Here is an 18,328-nt window from a genome sequence, read left to right on the forward strand (position 1 = left end):
TGGCGTTCAACAGCTTTACGTAGCAGGACATTTTTAAAACTCCATCAACATTCTGCATCTGTTACTCGTGCACTAAACTTTATCTGACGTGCACCTTTAACAACACTCTCAACAACCATCCCAACAAGGAGGCTGAACAGATCTTTAAGTGCGTCTCAGCTGTCCGGAAACGCAGCGACGAAGCTGCAATAAACCCTCGTGCTGCTCCTCTTCGAGTCCTTTTCAATTAGTTTCAGCTCATGTTTCATCAGATTATCACAAGCTATGAAAACAGCTCTCAGCTTCCCGTTTGCTATTAAATTATACAAACAGGAGAAAGAAATCGAGAATGAGCAAAATCTTACCTCTAAAAAGGAGCAACAAAAGAAGCCCTGAACGCATCGTAATTCCAGTTCAAATGAAAAGCTGCTCCTGGTTCTGCTCCTGGTTCTGCTCCTGGTTCTGCTCCTGGTTCTGCTGCTGCTCCTGGGTCCTCTGAGTGTTGGGAGTGTTTTGATAATTTCAGTTAAATGGTGTCTTCCTCTCAGCGCCAGGCTGGGCTGGTTGTAGAGGGGTGGGGGGGTGGGGGGGGGGGGGGGGGGTCGTGGCAGCATGGTTGCCAGGGTTGGTTTTCCTCCAAATATTGTTTCATTCTCACCATTTGATATTTAAGTGCTTATGAAAATGACGTTGACCTCTGATGTATTTGGGTGAAAGGTCGAGGTCCCCGCTGCCTCCAGCTTGATGAAGAAGGGACTTTTCTCGCTGACTAAATTCAGCAGACTTAAGCTTATTTTTGGCGCCCTGCTGTCCCGTCTGACGCTTTAACCTCTCCATCACTGGCCTCATGGTCGTCTGTCGTCATCATTTTCTAAAGGGTTATTTCTTTGTTCCAGCCACCGTTGTTGTCAGATTTGACCACTTTGTGTTTGGGTCTCTGGGCATGAAACCACCCATTTCCACCCAGAAGAGACCAGATACGTTTATTCCATTTCTTCTTTTCTTCTTGGAAAACCCCAAATCTACAAACCTCTATCTTGTCTAACCAGAACTAACACAAGTTTCCACTGTGGTTCTGGTTTCACCTCCATATTTCAGATCGAAGGCTTTAAGACGCTGGTAAAATACGGTATAAGTTCTTTATTTTGCAGTAAAGGAAGTAAATCCAACATTGTGCAGACAGAGAAGAATGCCCTTTAAATAAATACACCATGACGCCTCCAGGCAACGTGCACTAACCTACACAGTATAATGAGCGTGCACGCTCCATGCTGGATATACAAGAACAATACATGTCAGTTAATCGTACAGGCTGGTGACATAAACATGCATACATATATCTATACGTTCAGCCCATCTGTGTAACAGGGGAAGTTAGAGAACCCTAAATTTGCTGAGTCATTATTACTATGACCTGACCCAGCAGATGTGTAAAGATTAGCTATGGAAGGGTTCAGGATCAGCTGCATCTGTGGGTCATTGTGGCGAAGCCCTCCTGCTCTATATGTTGTCTCTAGCCTGCTGCATCGGTGCCTCTGCTCGTGTCAGATGGCACAGATGATTCATGTCTCGGTTACACGGTGCAGAAGCTTCCCGACGATCACCAGCTATCAGTTTCATTCCATTTGGTGTAAATAACGGCTAAAAAGACGACAACCGTGGTTAAGTAGAAAATGAAGAAAATCCTGTTGACTTTCTTAGCCAGGTCGGCCCAGTAGCCGCCAGGCTTCTCTTCTCTGCTGCTGCTGAGGAGCTGAGACAGCGTCTTCTCCAGCTCCCTCAGCTCGTCCGACAGCTTCTCCAAGTCTGGGCAGTCGCCCCTCAAACTGCTGCTGTCGCCCTGCGGAAGGAACTGGTCAGACTTGGTTCTGAGGGTTATAGTTGTGGGTCGCCAGGAGGTGGCAGCTCGTTTCTCACCTGTCTGGCCACTGGCAGGAGCTCAGACATCGTTTCCCCCGCAGACATGTCAGGCAGACACTGACTCCAGTTAGTCACTCCTGAAGAGAGCCCCAAAAAATAAAAGATAAAGCAAGTGAAAAAGAGGAAAAGTGACCTTAAAGATTAGAGGTTCCCTCTCTGAACTCTGGCTTCTCCACGTTCCTGGTCTCACCTCCTTGAAAGTTGGGGAAGATGCTGTGGCCCTCTTTTTCGTCACCGAGAGTCTGATCCCTGTTGGAGACGCTGGGGGGTGAATTGTCCCTCTCCAACAGGTGCATCACTAAAATGGTTTCCAGAAGGCTCAGGAGCATCAGAGCAAAATTCCCGATGCAGTAAACGGCTGAGGGAGACAGGAAAGAGCAGGAGTGTGCATGAATGTGGCAAGAGCAGCTCTGAAGCTGGTCTGAACTGACCTATGAGTGGAATCCTGTTGGAGGACGAGGGCAGGATTTCATTCAGGATCAGCTGCAGCACTGTGACGGCCAGCAGCACCGTGACCTTGAAGCTCAGCTTCTCGCCTCCTTTGTCTGAGATCAGGAACGACGACAAGTCCAGACACAAGAAGAACAAGACGGGCAGCAGGAAGTTGACAATGTAGAGGAGGGGCCGCCTCTTCATGGTGATCTGGAAGGGGCGAATGTCCCGTGAGAGCTCCGACCTCCGAATATTCACCTGCAACCAACCTGCTCTGCGTACAGTGTAAACGATGACGTCTTGGCCTTCCAGGTCCGTGGCGTTCTCGGTGGTGACGATCATGTTGATGAACAGCCACTCGTACTGCGTTCGCATCAACTCACGCGACCACTCGGTGGCCTCAGACGAGTTGTCGCTCGCCAGGAGACGGATGTCTTTGGCTGCGGTGGGAAGCACAGACTCACCGTTCGGCATCTCAGCAGGCGTGTGGCGGGCGTCACGGCAACCGGCGGCGCTCTCACCTGTGTGTATGACGGACTTGAAGGACAGGTTGCAGCTCTGCGCGTCGAAGGGGAATTTGTAAATGTGCATCCTGCAGGTGCTGACCAGTACCTGGTCGTTCTGGATTTCCACATAGCCCATGTTATTGATGGTCAGATAAGGACTGGGAGGAGCTTTGTCCTTCTCCGTCCTGTGTGACAGCACAGGTGATTTCACAGGTGATAATCTCCTGATAACACAGCAGCCTTTGTTGAAGGTCCACCCCTCCACCCCTGTTAACTGCGCTCTCATTTCTGCTTCCAGCGGTGCTGGATATGAGGGACGCCGCGCGTTTTAGCTCCGTGGGAGGAAACTGAAGCACGACATTGATGCTAATCTGCAATAACGGTGTGCAGCACCATGTGGTAAGCTAGAGGAAACGCTCACTCAGGTACCTGAACAGGTGATACGACAGCGGTGGGAATTTAAATCTCTCTGCTTACCCAAACGTGTTTTACTAGAACCCTTCCAAGCTCATATAATATCTCTAAAATCAGACTTTTATGCACCATCGTGTAAATGCTAAAGTGAATAATGATGCCTGTAGAGTCATGACAGTCATTCCAGCACCTGTGAAGGGGACGCACCGGCCTTCCTATAGAACCATAACCATTAGCACCCAGGCGGGTCCCCCCCAGAGCCCTCTATGGTCTTCTACTGACGCGTATAACTTACATTTCTTCAATAGTGAGGTCGGGTTTCCACAGAATTTCAGCAGGAAGAGAAAGATTATTGATCCCACAAAAGTGTTTTGGATCCCAGGAAATGTGCTCGTTGTGCCACCTCTACAGACGGTGAGAGGAGAGTAAAGGAGAGGGTGAAAGAGGGAAACGCCGACCACGAGAGACTTAAGGGCGAAACACAGAACTCACGATGACCGTCCAGACGTAAGGAATGAACTTCTGCTCCTTTTCAACCTGCACCCAAAGAGACACGTGAGTCTTTTGAGGTACAACCATGATCAAATATAAACGTTCAGGAGGCACTTACCACATCTAAAATAGCGTAGAGGAGGACCTCCAGGGACACCAGCGTGGGGCGCTTGTAGTTCTTAACAGGGCGAGTCATGTAGTACAACTCATTGCTTTTGGTTATCTTCAGGTGGTCCAGAACCTCCTGGTAGCTGCAGTTGTTCTGGGGGTGAACCCCCTCTGCAGCCGAAACAAGCAAACATACTTCCTGTCACCCTGGTGACCAGGGAAAGTTCTGCTGCTGCTTAATTTATCAGGAGGCCATTAAAACCACCAGCGCACATGCGGCTGCGGTCGCTGAAAGGCCATTATTAGAGGGGCGTTGGCAGTGGTTTTATCTCGTTAGGCCACTAATGATTTCAATGTCAGAGTTGATTTCCAGTCCAAGGTCTCTCTGTGAGATCCATAAAGCTGCGTTTGGCTGCAAAAGTGCATCGAGTTGGGGAGACGTTCAGTAATCTAAGCTTTGGAAACAGCAAAAGACTCCCCGGAACGCTTAACAAAATAAAGATACACAACCGAACTAACCTTGGTTTGTAATGAAGTAATAAAAACCCTGAACTCTGAAATCATCCACCAACAGCAGTGTCGTATTTATTTTACCCTTAAACTTTTATCTCAGCCGTCTGATTGGTCAAAAAGCTGATTTGTTTTTTTTAATTTGGCCAAGCTTACCTGCGAGAAAGAGCAGCCAGAAGAAGCCTGTGAGCATCCTGCCCCCTGTGAGCGTCCACAGGCAGCAGAAGGTGGGTGCAGCCGAGGCGTTTGTGTGTTCACGCCGCGCCGTCTGAAATATCTCTGCAGTAATATCACAGCATCAGAGGGGCCGGGCAACTCAGGACACATCTGTCCGGACTGCTGTTCCCAATTAGTTTGATGTGGAAAAGGTGGTCACTCCCACCGAGACCGTGACTTGTTGGGGAAAGTGCGAGCGGAGGCTGGAAATGGCTGGTCGCATTTACACGAAATCCCCGGTGGGAAGATGCATTAGTGTCCCGACGGATGAGGAACGAGCGTGTGGACAGACCAGTGAGTGCTGGCGCAGCAACCCGAATATTCCTATGACTTCACACACTGCTGATATGCATCATCTCGCAGTGGCCAATGATTAAATCTGCTTAAGTGGAACGTTTAGGTGCCGGTTCTGTGGGCCTCTGAACTGGATCACATGAGAAGGAGCACATTAGTCCCAGTCTGGGTCCCTCCACTGGCTCCTTGTGCACCTCAAGGTCCTTTCATTTGTCTTTAAATCTTTAAGTGGCCCCGCCCTCCCCGCCTCTCTGAGCTCCATCCTTCAGGTCAGCGGATCAGAACCTTTTCTGGTGCCGGTCCCAAACTCCAGAACCAGCTCCCAGGACCCACCAGAGCTTCTTCACTCTCCAGTTTTACGCAGCAGATGGGATTCGCTCACCTCTCCTTTATGAGCCTTTAATGTTTCCCCCAAATTAGCATTAAAAATGAGAAATTAACATTCACCATGTTTGTCTTTTGGGATTTTGTTACAGAAATTTACATCTGGGTTAAAGAGATGGAATTATTACCATGGAAACAAGGACAGAAATATGACAAACAGTAAGGTGGGAGAATCTTTAAATATTCTCATTCAAAGGTCAAAGCTTAAGCAGATCCAGCTGAACTTCCCAAGGAAGCGAAGAATTTCAAAATAAAAGCAGAAATGAGGACCAAGAAAAATAAACCTTTGCAGTCTGAAGGACGTAAAAGGACACATGGCCACGAAAAGCTTCCAAGCAAACCACGTGTCTCCATGGCAACACAAGCGCTGGAGAGAGCAATCGTCCGATGTCTCTGTGCCCGAAGCAGCGCTGACGACACCACAATAAAAGTTTACAGCCAAAGATGAGGCAGAAGCGTCGGGGGATCGTTTTGTGCCAGCAGATAAATGACGTGAAATATTGCAGCGTATAAAAGGACGAGCGTGTGAGTGTCAAATTAATGCTGTAATCTTTCCCAGGCCTGACTGGATTAGGCCAGATTAGATTAGGGAGGTCGTGTCCAGCTCGCCGAGGCGCCTCCAGGGATCTGCAATTGTGTTTCAGCCTCCTGCTTCCTTTCCATGCACCTGTGACTCTTTAGTGAGGTGACATTTGGCTTTAAGGCCCCACTGGGATTCAACATTCAACTTAAAAAAGCCCCAAATCTGACGTGTGAAGGATTAAACCAGGACAGGAAACTGGTGTGTGCTGTCAGGTACAACATGCTTGCAACACACTTTAAATACAGAGGACATGTTTTAGGAGCAGACGCTCCTGCGCTGACGTTCACGCTTCCTTCGCCGTTTCAGGAGCTCCATTCTGCAAAGATGAGGAGCAGAAAGACGGAGACGGCCGCGACGTAGAAGAAGAAGAAGGCTTTGTTGATTCTGGCAGCCAGCAGCATGAGTTTGCAGGATTCCCCCCTGCGGCCAAGGTGCAGGTTCAGGGTCTTCTGCAGCTCCTTCTGCTGCTCCAGGATCAGCATTAACACGCCGCCGTCTCCCGGCTGTATGTTGGTGTTCACCTGCACACACAGCAGAGCTTCAGACAGAGACCACCTGGGATTTAATGCTGTTTGGGTGGTTTGTCTGTACTCCACATCCAGCTACCACCTGGAATGGCTTTCTTTGGGGGAAATACCTCTGATCTGGGATCACTGAGCACATTGTAATGAGTACAACACTGGTAATTACACAGGTTTGTAGCTGATATGAGCTTTTGTCCACCTCTGTGAATAACCGATGGGATTTTGAGGCCGCCGTACCTCTTCAGCCACAGGATTCACTTCGCCCTGGTGGTCGTCGCCAGACGCTTTACAGATGCACGAACAGCAGCTCCGTTTCGCCTGGTCTGAAAACACAAAGCAGGGCGGCCACAAGAGGCGAACTGACCGATAGCTTCAAGTTACAGGATGTGACGTCGTGCAGCTTCTACCCTTTTACTCAGAATCGGATCAGGCTGTCAGCAGCTTAGTTCTGACCTGTTTTACGGTCGTCCCGTCCCTGTTTGTCCTCGCAGTTCTTCATCACCCTCAGTTTCTCCTGGGAGCTTTTATCCAGAAGGTAGGTCACCAAAATGGTTTCCAGCAGACTGAGCAGCATCAGCGCAAAGATCACGATACAGTAGGTAGCTGCAAGGAGGAAAGAGGGCACCACAACCTTGATTCTGGTACTATCCGACCTGGAGGAACGGTCCAGTCACAGCACCGCTGTACCTATGAGAGGGGTCTTGTTGGACATGGAGGGCAGGATGTCATTCAGGATGAGCAGCAGCACAGAGATGGCCAGCAGCACAGTGACCTTGAAGCCCAGCTTCTCTCCGCGGTGGTCAGCGATGAAGAAGGAGGCCAGGTCCAGAGTCAGGAAGAAGACAATGGGCAGCAGGAAGTTGATGACGTAGAGGAGGGCCTCCTCTTCATGGTGAACTTAGGAAAAAGGTTTACAGCACCTTTGAGTAGCTGCACGGACCAGCAGTAGTTTCAGGTGTAACTGAGGGTTACCATCATGCATGGCGGCCCCCCCCCCCCCCCACACACACACACACACACAGCCCAACATGAGCATTTTCATCTCTTTCATCTTACTGTGTAAATGAGGTTTTCCCAGATTTTGTCTTGGATGCTGAAATTAGTGCGGGTGACAGACAGTTGGAGGAACTCCCACTCGCCCTGCGTCTTAATCAGTTCTCGGGAAAACTGGGTGGCCCGTGACGAGTTGGAGAACGGGACCAGCCTTATTTCTTTGGCTGAGGTGAGAGGAGGATGAAAGCAAGTGGAAAAGGTGAAGGTATACGTAAGCCAAAATGGCCTTTCTCTCTCACCACAGTAGTTTGCAGATCCGATGGTGATGTTGCAGCTCTGGGTGTCGAAGGGGAACTTGTGGACGTCCATCTTACAGGTGGAGACCACCTTCACGTCCTGGTCTGATGTCACATGGCCATCGTAGGTCACCTTTACGTAGGGGTCCAAAGGCGACTCGTCCTTCTGGATCCTGAGGTGACACAGAAAAGTAGCCACATAGCCTTTATAGACCATTAGGTGCAAATTGAAACGCAATGTTTAAAAAAAGCTGGTTCTATAATAGTTTTTGCTATTTCCTGCTGGTGCAACTATACATTTACACATCTATGCGCTTGTTTCTTGACATGTCCCTGCAGTGGGCTCACATTTCATAGATGCAGAGGTCTGGTTTCCACAGGATGTCCTGGGGTACTGAAACCTTGGTGATTCCACAGAATTCTTCAGGATCCCAGGAGATGCGATGGTTGTTCCATCTCTGCAGCACATCAAAAACAAGCGTGCATGTTTGAGAATGTCGGATGTCCAAAGGTAACACACGTACAGTTAGAGGCTTTTACAGAAACACACCGTAAGAGGGAAGCTGACTGTTTCACAATGTGACTGCTGCCATGGTTACCAACTAACCAATAGGAGTGCAGCATTAAATGAGGCACTGATGGATGGATGATGCTAAACATAAACATAGATTTCACATCCAGTCAATGTGGGTAGAGAGAAGACCAGAAAATGGTCAAGAAAGGGAAAAACATCAGGAGCCATGGCAACAGAAGCTCCGCCTCCATTTACAGTGAGGTGGATCACTACAATCCTGTCGTCTGGAGGGTTTAATGTCACTCACCATGGACGCCCAGATGAAAGGAATGAAAGTTTGGGTTTTCTCAACCTGGCAACACACACACACACACACACACACACACACACACACACACACAGATCAGAGAAGGTTAAATGCTCGATGGTGTTTGCAGATGAAGCGCAGCCTCATGAAGCCCCTACCACAGACAGGATGGCGAACAGGATGATGTCCAGCTCCACTGTGGTGGGCTGAGTGTGGTCCAGAACGGGCCGGGTCAGTCTGAACACATTGTTGTCGGTGGTCAGGTTCAGGTGGTCCAGAACGTCCTGGTAGCTGCACACTTTCTTCAAGGTTACTGCATCTTGCGTACATTCACCAAAGACGGGTTTTGTTTGTTTGTTTGGCTTTTTAAAAATATCCTGATTCATTTATTTTCCCAGGTTTAACATTGAAAATATTAATGTTTTTTCACTACAGCAATTATACCGTCTGACTGCATTAGCAGCACCTTTCAGTACATCTCTCATCATCTTGAACCAAACTAATCTGGAGTCACAAGTGGCCCCTGCACAGAAACGGCCCCGTTGCCCCTTGTTTCGGACGCTCAAAAGGGCCCGAGAGTTCTCACTTTGCTTGACTGGCTCCGTCCTCTCTGAGGGCAGCATCTCTGCAGAGCACTTTGCTGGTCTGAATCTTACCTCTCTGGGCCTACATTCACGGTGGGTCAGCGTTTGGCTCCTCGCCAACTCTACATTGGGGTCCCCCAAGGATGGGTGCTGGGGCCACTGCTCTTTGCCATATACGTGACCTCGCTGGGGCCAGTCATGGTTTTTCATACCTCTGGTATGCAGATGGCAGCCAGCTGTACCTGTTGAACCTGAACCTTCAGTCCCAGACCAGATCTCAACCTGGCTCTCTGGCTAATCTGCATGGAGACAGGACCACCACCACCACCAACAACAACAACAACAACAACAACAACAACCTGCTAAAACTGACCTCCTGCTTTTCCAGGCCAACTCATCCATTCATCACAACACTGACATCTAAACTAGCACCTTGTCTCTCTCTCCTTCCAAGGCTGTTGAAATCTTGGAGTCATGATTGATGATCACCTGATGTTTCCTGATCACATGGCCTCGGTCTCCCGGTCCTGCTGCTTCGCCTTATTCAACATCAGGCTGTTCCTGACCAAGCTGCTGCTGCTCTTCTGCATCTACTGCAATGTCCTTCTAACGGTGCACCCATGTGTGTTGGAGAACTCACTCGTCTGTTCTTCAACCAACCGAAAGCATCGCCCCAGTGCTGATGGAGCTCTGGCTTCCTGTAGCTGCCCACATTATTCCACACATGAGTGTCGATTGGAAAAGCTTGTTCAGCCACAGCGATCCAGACTATTCTCATCTCTTGTTCCCTGAAGGACCGGAATGATCTCCAGAGCTCTGTCAGACCAGGAACAAACCTTCAAAAAGCTCGGGAAAACCCAGTTCTTCTTCTACCTCTCTCCTGTATACATCCCCCTTCTCTCCCTGTCCACAGCTCTGCTCCTGTAGTTGGTAGTTGTGCTGGTAGAAGGTAGTTTAGGACTGTAAGCTAGTATTTTATTCACAGGGACCTCAATCACATGGATGTCGCATTGGACAAAAGTGTCTGTTAAATGCCTAAAATGTCTCAGTTCAACACCTACGTGACCATATTTGGATGAAATCCACAGTAAAAGGCAGCACGTCCCCAAACAAGTTCCTCCCCAGATGTAAACAGAGCAACGACTGGGTTAAACACAATGTTGTGTCTCACCGACGCATTTAGAGATGCATCACTTTCACACATTATTCAGACAACTCCTGGGAAATCTGTCCTAAATCTGCTGAAAAAGGAGATATCCAGCTGACACGCTGGTGCAGCTTACCTGTGAAGACCAGCAGGAGGAGAACGGCAGCCTGCATCATATCTGCAGCGTCTGAGCACGTCTGTGTGTGTGTGAGAAGTTTTCAGCTGAGGCTCCTTCGCTGTCCTGCACCCGTCTCGGCACTGACGCCAGTCCAGCAGGGACAGGAAGGACAGATGACTTCTGTCCACCTTCTGAGAGGAGAAACCCATCCTCTAGGACAGGGGTGGGCAAACATTTTGATTCGTGGGCCACAATGGGTTCTAACATTTGACAAAGGGGCCGGACCAGGAGCAGATGGATGGATGGAGTGCTTTGGTAACCTCACCTCATTGGAGAAAAAATACACATCTTGGGATATGGAGAAAACATGTGCTTTAATTTCAAATGAAAATGAAGAGAAGCATTACAACAAAATATCTGACTTTGGAATGAGTCTTAAAACACTTAAAATCAAATGAATAAAATGTGCGTTTTTAAAAAAAATTAATAACCATTTCTATTTTAAAGCACTGAAAGTTCTGTTATCCTTCAGGATATCACCATCACTCTCCTCCTGACTGTCTTTTTTCTAGTGGGAAAACACCAGAATTGCAGTGAAAATATAACATTTACAAGGTTTATTCATTTAATTTTTCAAGTTTGGCGGGCCGGATTAAAACGTTTAACGGGCCGCGTGTGGCCCCCGGGCCGTAGTTTGCCCATGCCTGCTCTAGGAGAAGGGAGAGGTGATGTGGCCAACGTGTCAAACGCGATGGTTAATGCACGAGTGTCGACGTATTTAGATGAAGCAAGACTGGAAATTGGGATTAATGGCAACAACATTAGTGACATTGAAAGGCAAGAAGGACCCCGGCAGGCAGAAGCATTTAAATGTCATTTAAGAACATGCTTTTTGAGACTTGTGAAGCATTTACACACACACACACACACACACACACACACACACACACACACACACACACACACACACTAATCACTCTAAACCACACTTCTCAGTTGTCTAAATTCAATTTTGGTGAAACAAAACTTTATTCACACATTCGTTGCAGCATTTTACTGTCATTTTCATATTTTAGGATCAAACTAAGGAAGGTATAACGTATGGGACAGCAAGCGTTTCACCTAAAGCAACCATGTTACATCGGCTTAAAATAATCCTGCCCTGAGTAATCACCCCCCCATCACCCCCCCCCCCCCCCCATTCAAACAAACACACAATCTCTCGTCAGTGGCTGATAGATGCAAAAACTTTATTGTCCATTTGACATTTTTTTGACACTCAATTCTAGAAAAGACGGACCAGGCCCGTTCCTTTTGATACCTCACTGGTGAGCGGTGCCCATGAGAGGCACGACGACACATTCATAAATGATCACATGACTGTTTGCAGCTTGGATATAGTGTAGTAGTGCAGTTTAGACCAGAACAGTTCAGGACAGGGGTGCAGGGAGCCAGCAACCCATACATACCCTAATATCTAAGACTGAGGAAGGATATGTTACAGCCTCACGTGTGTAGTGATCCTTCAAGTATTCTATAGGAGGGTGCAGACTGACCTAGACTAACATGCTCACTCATCCCCTCATGCACCAACAACTATGTTGTCTAGGAAACAGCTAATAGTGCATTCAATGTTGATAACATCCCTTTTTGTCACATGAAAATGCATGTGTGTGTATGTGTGTGTGTGTGTGTCTGTGTGTGTGTGTGTGTGCACATGTCATCTTCATCCACATTTTATTTAAACACAGAGTTTTACAACAAATCGTAACACAGAAACAGAAAACACTGGCGACAGGTGAGCTACACATCCAGCTTATCTAAAACAAAATCAACTAAAAGCTCCATGAAAGAAGAGAAAAGGGGCTCAGGTCGTGTCCAGCTCGCCGAGGCGCCTCCAGGGATCTGCAATTGTGTTTCAGCCTCCTGCTTCCTTTCCATGCACCTGTGACTCTTTAGTGAGGTGACATTTGGCTTTAAGGCCCCACTGGGATTCAACATTCAACTTAAAAAAGCCCCAAATCTGACGTGTGAAGGAATAAACCAGGACAGGAAACTGGTGTGTGCTGTCAGGTACAACATGCTTGCAACACTCTTTAAATACAGAGGATATCTTTTAGGAGCAGACGCTCCTGCGCTGACGTTCACGCTTCCTTCGCCGTTTCAGGAGCTCCATTCTGCAAAGATGAGGAGCAGAAAGACGGAGACGGCCGCGACGTAGAAGAAGAAGAAGGCTTTGTTGATTCTGGCAGCCAGCAGCATGAGTTTGCAGGATTCCCCCCTGCAGCCAAGGTGCAGGTTCAGGGTCTTCTGCAGCTCCTTCTGCTGCTCCAGGATCAGCATTAACACGCCGCCGTCTCCCGGCTGTATGTTGGTGTTCACCTGCACACACAGCAGAGCTTCAGACAGAGACCACCTGGGATTTAATGCTGTTTGGGTGGTTTGTCTGTACTCCACATCCAGCTACCACCTGGAATGGCTTTCTTTGGGGAAAATACCTCTGATCTGGGATCACTGAGCACATTGTAATGAGTACAACACTGGTAATTACACAGGTTTGTAGCTGATATGAGCTTTTGTCCACCTCTGTGAATAACCGATGGGATTTTGAGGCCGCCGTACCTCTTCAGCCACAGGATTCACTTCGCCCTGGTGGTCGTCGCCAGACGCTTTACAGATGCACGAACAGCAGCTCCGTTTCGCCTGGTCTGAAAACACAAAGCAGGGCGGCCACAAGAGGCGAACTGACCGATAGCTTCAAGTTACAGGATGTGACGTCGTGCAGCTTCTACCCTTTTACTCAGAATCGGATCAGGCTGTCAGCAGCTTAGTTCTGACCTGTTTTACGGTCGTCCCGTCCCTGTTTGTCCTCGCAGTTCTTCACCACCCTCAGTTTCTCCTGGGAGCTTTTATCCAGAAGGTAGGTCACCAAAATGGTTTCCAGCAGACTGAGCAGCATCAGCGCAAAGATCACGATACAGTAGGTAGCTGCAAGGAGGAAAGAGGGCACCACAACCTTGATTCTGGTACTATCCGACCTGGAGGAAAGGTCCAGTCACAGCACCGCTGTACCTATGAGAGGGGTCTTGTTGGACATGGAGGGCAGGATGTCATTCAGGATGAGCAGCAGCACAGAGATGGCCAGCAGCACAGTGACCTTGAAGCCCAGCTTCTCTCCTCGGTGGTCAGCGATGAAGAAGGAGGCCAGGTCCAGAGTCAGGAAGAAGACAATGGGCAGCAGGAAGTTGATGACGTAGAGGAGGGGCCTCCTCTTCATGGTGAACTTAGGAAAAAGGTTTACAGCACCTTTGAGTAGCTGCACGGACCAGCAGTAGTTTCAGGTGTAACTGAGGGTTACCATCATGCATGGCAGCCCCCCCACACACACACACATTCAGCCCAACATGAGCATTTTCATCTCTTTCATCTTACTGTGTAAATGAGGTTTTCCCAGATTTGACTGTCTTGGATGCTGAAATTAGTGCGGGTGACAGACAGTTGGAGGAACTCCCACTCGCCCTGCGTCTTAATCATTTCTCGGGAAAACTGGGTGGCCCGTGACGAGTTGGAGAACGGGACCAGCCTCATTTCTTTGGCTGAGGTGAGAGGAGGATGAAAGCAAGTGGAAAAGGTGAAGGTATACGTAAGCCAAAATGGCCTTTCTCTCTCACCACAGTAGTTTGCAGATCCGATGGTGATGTTGCAGCTCTGGGTGTCGAAGGGGAACTTGTGGACGTCCATCTTACAGGTGGAGACCACCTTCACGTCCTGGTCTGATGTCACATGGCCATCGTAGGTCACATCTACGTAGGTGTTCATAGGCGACTCGTCCTTCTGGATCCTGAGGTGACACAGAAAAGTAGCCACATAGCCTTTATAGACTTGGCACTATAACCCATCCATCCATCCATCCTTTACCGCTTATCCGGGGTCAGGTCGCGGGGGCAGCAGCCTAAGAAGAGAAGCCCAGACTTCCCTCTCCCCAGCTACTTCTTCCAGCTTATCTGGGGGGATCCCCAAGTGTTCCCAGACAAGTCGAGAGACATAGTCTTTCCAACGTGTCCTGGGTCTTCCCGGAGGCCTCCTACCGGTGGGACATGCCCTAAATACCTCACCAGGGAGGCATCCAGGGGGCATCCTAACTAGATGCCCAAGCCACCTCATTTGGCTCCTCTCAACGCGGAGGAGCAACGGCTCTACTCCGAGCTCCTCCCGGATGGCAGAGCTTCTCCCCCTATCTCTAAGGGAGAGCCCAGCCACCCTACAGAGGAAGCTCATTTCGGCCATTTGTATCCGTGATCTTGGATTTGGAGGTGCTGATTTTCATCCCAGCCACTTCATACGCGGCGGCGACCTTATCTAGTGATCGTTAGAAGTCACCAAACCGGACCCCCTCAACACCATGACTGCACCTAGAAATTCTGTCCATAAAAGTCACGAACAGAATCGGTGACAAAGGGCAGCCCTGGCGGAGACCAACCCTCACCGGAAACGAGTTCGACTTACTGCCAGCAATGCGGACCAAATTCTGACACCGATCGTACAGGGAGCGGACAGCCATATCAGGGGGCCCGACGCCCCATACTCACGGAGGACCCCCACAGGACCCCCCGAGGGGAACGGTCAAATGCCTTCTCCAAGTCCACAAAACACATGTGGACTGGTTGGGCAAACTCCCATGCACCCTCGAAGATCCTGCTGAGGGTGTAGAGCTGGTCCACCGTTCCACACCCAGGAGAAAAACCACATTGCTCCTCCTGAATCCGAGGTTCAACTATCCGGCGGACCCTCCTCTCCAGTACCCCTGAATAGACCTTACCACGGAGGCTGAAGAGTGTGATCCCCCTATAGTTTGAACATACCCTCGGTCCCCCTTTTTAAAAAGAGGGACTCACACCCCGGTCTGCCAATTCAGCGGCACCGCCCCCGATGTCTATGCAATGTTGCAGAGTCAAGTCAACATCGACAGCCCTACAACATCCAGAGCCTTAAGGAACTCCGGGCGGATCTCATCCACCACCGGGGCTTGCCACCAAGGAGTTTTTTGACTACCTTAGCAACTTCAGCCCTGGAGATATGAGAGCCTGCCCCCAGGTCCCCAGGCCCTGCTTCCTCACTGGAAGGCACGTTGGTGGGATTAAGGAGGTCCTTGAAGTATTCCTTCCACCGATCCACAACATCCTGAATTGAGGTCAGCAGCACACCATCACCACTATACATAGTATTGACAGTGCACTGCTTCCCCTTCCTCAGATGCCGGATGGTGGTCCAGAACCTTTTTGAAGCCGTCCAGAAATCGTTTCCATGGCCTCACCGAACTCTTCCCATGCCCGGGTCTTTGCCTCGGCAACCGCCGTAGCTGCACTCCGCTTGGCACGCCGGTACCCATCTCCTGCCTCAGGAGTCCCACAGGCCAGTAAGGCCCGATACGACTCCTTCTTCAGCTTGACGGCATCCCTCACCATTGGTGTCCACTAGCGGGTTTGGGCATTGCCACCACGACAGGCACCAACCACCTTGCGGCCACAGCACCGGTCAGCCGCCTCAACAATGGAGGCACGGAACATGGTCCACTCGGACTCAATGTCCCCCGCCTCCCCGGGACATGGTCAAAGTTCTCCCGGAGGCGTGAGTTGAAGCTCCTTCTGACAGGGGACTCTGCCAGGCATTCCCAGCAGACCCTCACAATATGTTTGGGTCTGCCAGGTCTGTCCGGCATCCTTCCCCACCATCGGAGCCAACTCACCACCAGGTTGTGATCTGTTGACAGCTCCACCACGATCTGCGGTCCCAGGCGTCCTGGTGCCAAGTGCACATGTGGACGCCTTTATGCCTGAACAAGGTGTTTGTTATGGACAATCTGAGATGAGCACAGAAGTCCAATAATAAAACACCATTCGGGTTCAGATCAGGGGGGGCCTTCTTCCCAATCACACCTCTCCAGGTCACACTGTCGCTGCAACGTGAGCATTGAAGTCACCCAGGAGGACAAGGGAGCCCCCGCAAGGAGCACTCTCCAGCACTCCCTCTAAGGACTCCAAAAAGGGTGGATACGCTGAACTGCTGTTTGAGCCATAGGCACAAACAACAGTAAGGGTCTGTTCCCCCACCCGAAGGCGAAGGGAGGCTACCCTCTCATCCACCGGGGTAAACTCCAATATACAGGCACTGAGTTGGGGAGCAACCAGAATTGCCACCCCTGCCTGTCGCCTCTCACCATCGGCAATTCCAGAGTGGTAGAGAGTCCAACCCCTCTCGAGAAGACTGGTTCGAGAGCCCTTACCGTGCGTCGAGGTGAGGCCGATTATATCTAGTTTTTGCTATTTCCTGCAGGTGCAACTATACATTTACACATCTATGCGCTTGTTTCTTGCAGTGGGCTCACATTTCATAGATGAAGAGGTCTGGTTTCCACAGGATGTCCTGGGGTACTGAAACCTTGGTGATTCCACAGAATTCTTCAGGATCCCAGGAGATGCGATGGTTGTTCCATCTCTGCAGCACATCAAAAGCAAACATGCACGCTTATGTTTGAGAATGTCGGATGTCCAAAGGTAACACACGTACAGTTCGAGGCTTTTACAGAAACACACCGTAAGAGGGAAGCTGACTGTTTCACAATGTGACTGCTGCCATGGTTACCAACTCACCAATAGGAGTGCAGCATTAAATGAGGCATTGATGGATGGATGATGCTAAACATAAACATAGATTTCACATCCAGGCAATGTGGGTAGAGAGAAGACCAGAAAATGGTCAAGAAAGGGAAAAACATCAGGAGCCATGGCAACAGAAGCTCCGCCTCCATTTACAGTGAGGTGGATCACTACAATCCTGTCGTCTGGAGGGTTTAATGTCACTCACCATGGACGCCCAGATGAAAGGAATGAAAGTTTGTGTTTTCTCAACCTGGCACACACACACACACACACACAGATCAGAGAAGGTTAAATGCTCGATGGTGTTTGCAGATGAAGCGCAGCCTCATGAAGCCCCTACCACAGACAGGATGGCGAACAGGATGATGTCCAGCTCCACTGTGGTGGGCTGAGTGTGGTCCAGAACGGGCCGGGTCAGTCTGAACACGTTGTTGTCGGTGGTCAGGTTCAGGTGGTCCAGAACATCCTGGTAGCTGCACACTTTCTTCAAGGATACTGCATCTTGTGTACATTCACCAAAGACGGGTTTCGTTTGTTTGTTTGGCTTTTTAAAAATATCCTGATTCATTAATTTTCCCAGGTTTAACGTTAAAAATATGAATGTTTTTTCACTACAGCAATTATACCGTCTGACTACATTAGCAGCATGTGTTGAAGAACTCACTCGTCTGTTCTTCAACCAACCGAAAGCATCGCCCCAGTGCTGATGGAGCTCTGGCTTCCTGTAGCTGCCCACATTATTCCACACGAGTGTCGATTGGAAAAGCTTGTTCAGCCACAGCAATCCAGACTATTCTCATCTCTTGTTCCCTGAAGGACCGGAATGATCTCCAGAGCTCTGTCAGATCAGGAACAAACCTCTCTACCTTCAAAAAGCTCTGGAAGACCCAGTTCTTCTTCTACCTCTCTCCTGTATACATCCCCCTTCTCTCCCTGTCCACAGCTCTGCTCCTGTAGTTGGTAGTTGTGCTGGTAGAAGGTAGTTTAGGACTGTAAGCTAGTATTTTATTCACAGGGACCTCAATCACATGGATGTCGCGTTGGACAAAAGTGTCTGTTAAATGCCTAAAATGTCTCAGTTCAACACCTACGTGACCATATTTGGATGAAATCCACAGTAAAAGGCAGCACGTCCCCAAACAAGTTCCTCCCCAGATGTAAACAGAGCAACGACTGGGTTAAACACAATGTTGTGTCTCACCGACGCATTTAGAGATGCATCACTTTCACACATTATTCAGACAACTCCTGGGAAATCTGTCCTAAATCTGCTGAAAAAGGAGATATCCAGCTGACACGCTGGTGCAGCTTACCTGTGAAGACCAGCAGGAGGAGAACGGCAGCCTGC

The 18,328-nt window shown here is 49.4% G+C and overlaps 2 protein-coding genes and 1 pseudogene across 6 annotated transcripts in view; all 3 read right to left on the bottom strand.

Annotated features, from left to right (window-relative positions):
• Positions 1–1,104: 1,104 nt before the first annotated feature.
• Positions 1,105–5,199, bottom strand: LOC130530645 (5-hydroxytryptamine receptor 3A-like). 3 transcript variants are annotated; one of them, XM_057042031.1, is made up of 10 exons: positions 4,518–5,199; positions 3,862–4,022; positions 3,744–3,788; positions 3,547–3,656; positions 2,853–3,022; positions 2,614–2,771; positions 2,331–2,541; positions 2,090–2,257; positions 1,897–1,976; positions 1,105–1,819 (listed from the first exon to the last, which is right to left on the bottom strand). In XM_057042031.1, exons 1-10 carry the CDS (start codon positions 4,552–4,554, stop codon positions 1,580–1,582), a joined length of 1,380 nt encoding a protein of 459 aa, XP_056898011.1. In that variant the 5' UTR covers positions 4,555–5,199; the 3' UTR covers positions 1,105–1,579. The 3 variants fall into 3 exon arrangements, with proteins under 3 accessions (XP_056898011.1, XP_056898002.1, XP_056897993.1); XM_057042022.1 differs by having other exon boundaries at positions 2,331–2,771; XM_057042013.1 differs by having other exon boundaries at positions 2,614–3,022.
• Positions 5,200–5,415: 216 nt separating this feature from the next.
• LOC130530750 (5-hydroxytryptamine receptor 3A-like) lies at positions 5,416–8,924 on the bottom strand (annotated as a pseudogene).
• A 2,626-nt stretch (positions 8,925–11,550) lies between these two features.
• Positions 11,551–18,328, bottom strand: part of LOC130535532 (5-hydroxytryptamine receptor 3A-like) — a 7,117-nt gene continuing 339 nt past the window's right edge. Inside the window, exons 1-9 of one of the 3 annotated variants that reach the window (XM_057050619.1) lie at positions 18,294–18,328; positions 17,321–17,481; positions 17,186–17,230; positions 16,707–16,816; positions 13,754–14,162; positions 13,394–13,604; positions 13,160–13,309; positions 12,944–13,029; positions 11,551–12,703 (exon numbers count right to left, since the gene is read on the bottom strand). The exon at positions 18,294–18,328 is cut by the window's right edge and continues 339 nt beyond it. In XM_057050619.1, coding sequence (XP_056906599.1) covers positions 12,485–12,703; positions 12,944–13,029; positions 13,160–13,309; positions 13,394–13,604; positions 13,754–14,162; positions 16,707–16,816; positions 17,186–17,230; positions 17,321–17,481; positions 18,294–18,328 — 1,426 coding nt within the window. In that variant the 3' untranslated portion in view covers positions 11,551–12,484. Of the gene's footprint in view, positions 12,704–12,943; positions 13,030–13,159; positions 13,310–13,393; positions 13,605–13,753; positions 14,163–16,706; positions 16,817–17,185; positions 17,231–17,320 lie in introns of all 3 variants that reach the window. The other 2 variants (XM_057050627.1, XM_057050610.1) reach the window with 2 other exon arrangements.

Source organism: Takifugu flavidus, chromosome 1, assembly GCF_003711565.1.
Source record: "Takifugu flavidus isolate HTHZ2018 chromosome 1, ASM371156v2, whole genome shotgun sequence".
In the NCBI taxonomy this organism is placed as follows: domain Eukaryota; kingdom Metazoa; phylum Chordata; class Actinopteri; order Tetraodontiformes; family Tetraodontidae; genus Takifugu; species Takifugu flavidus.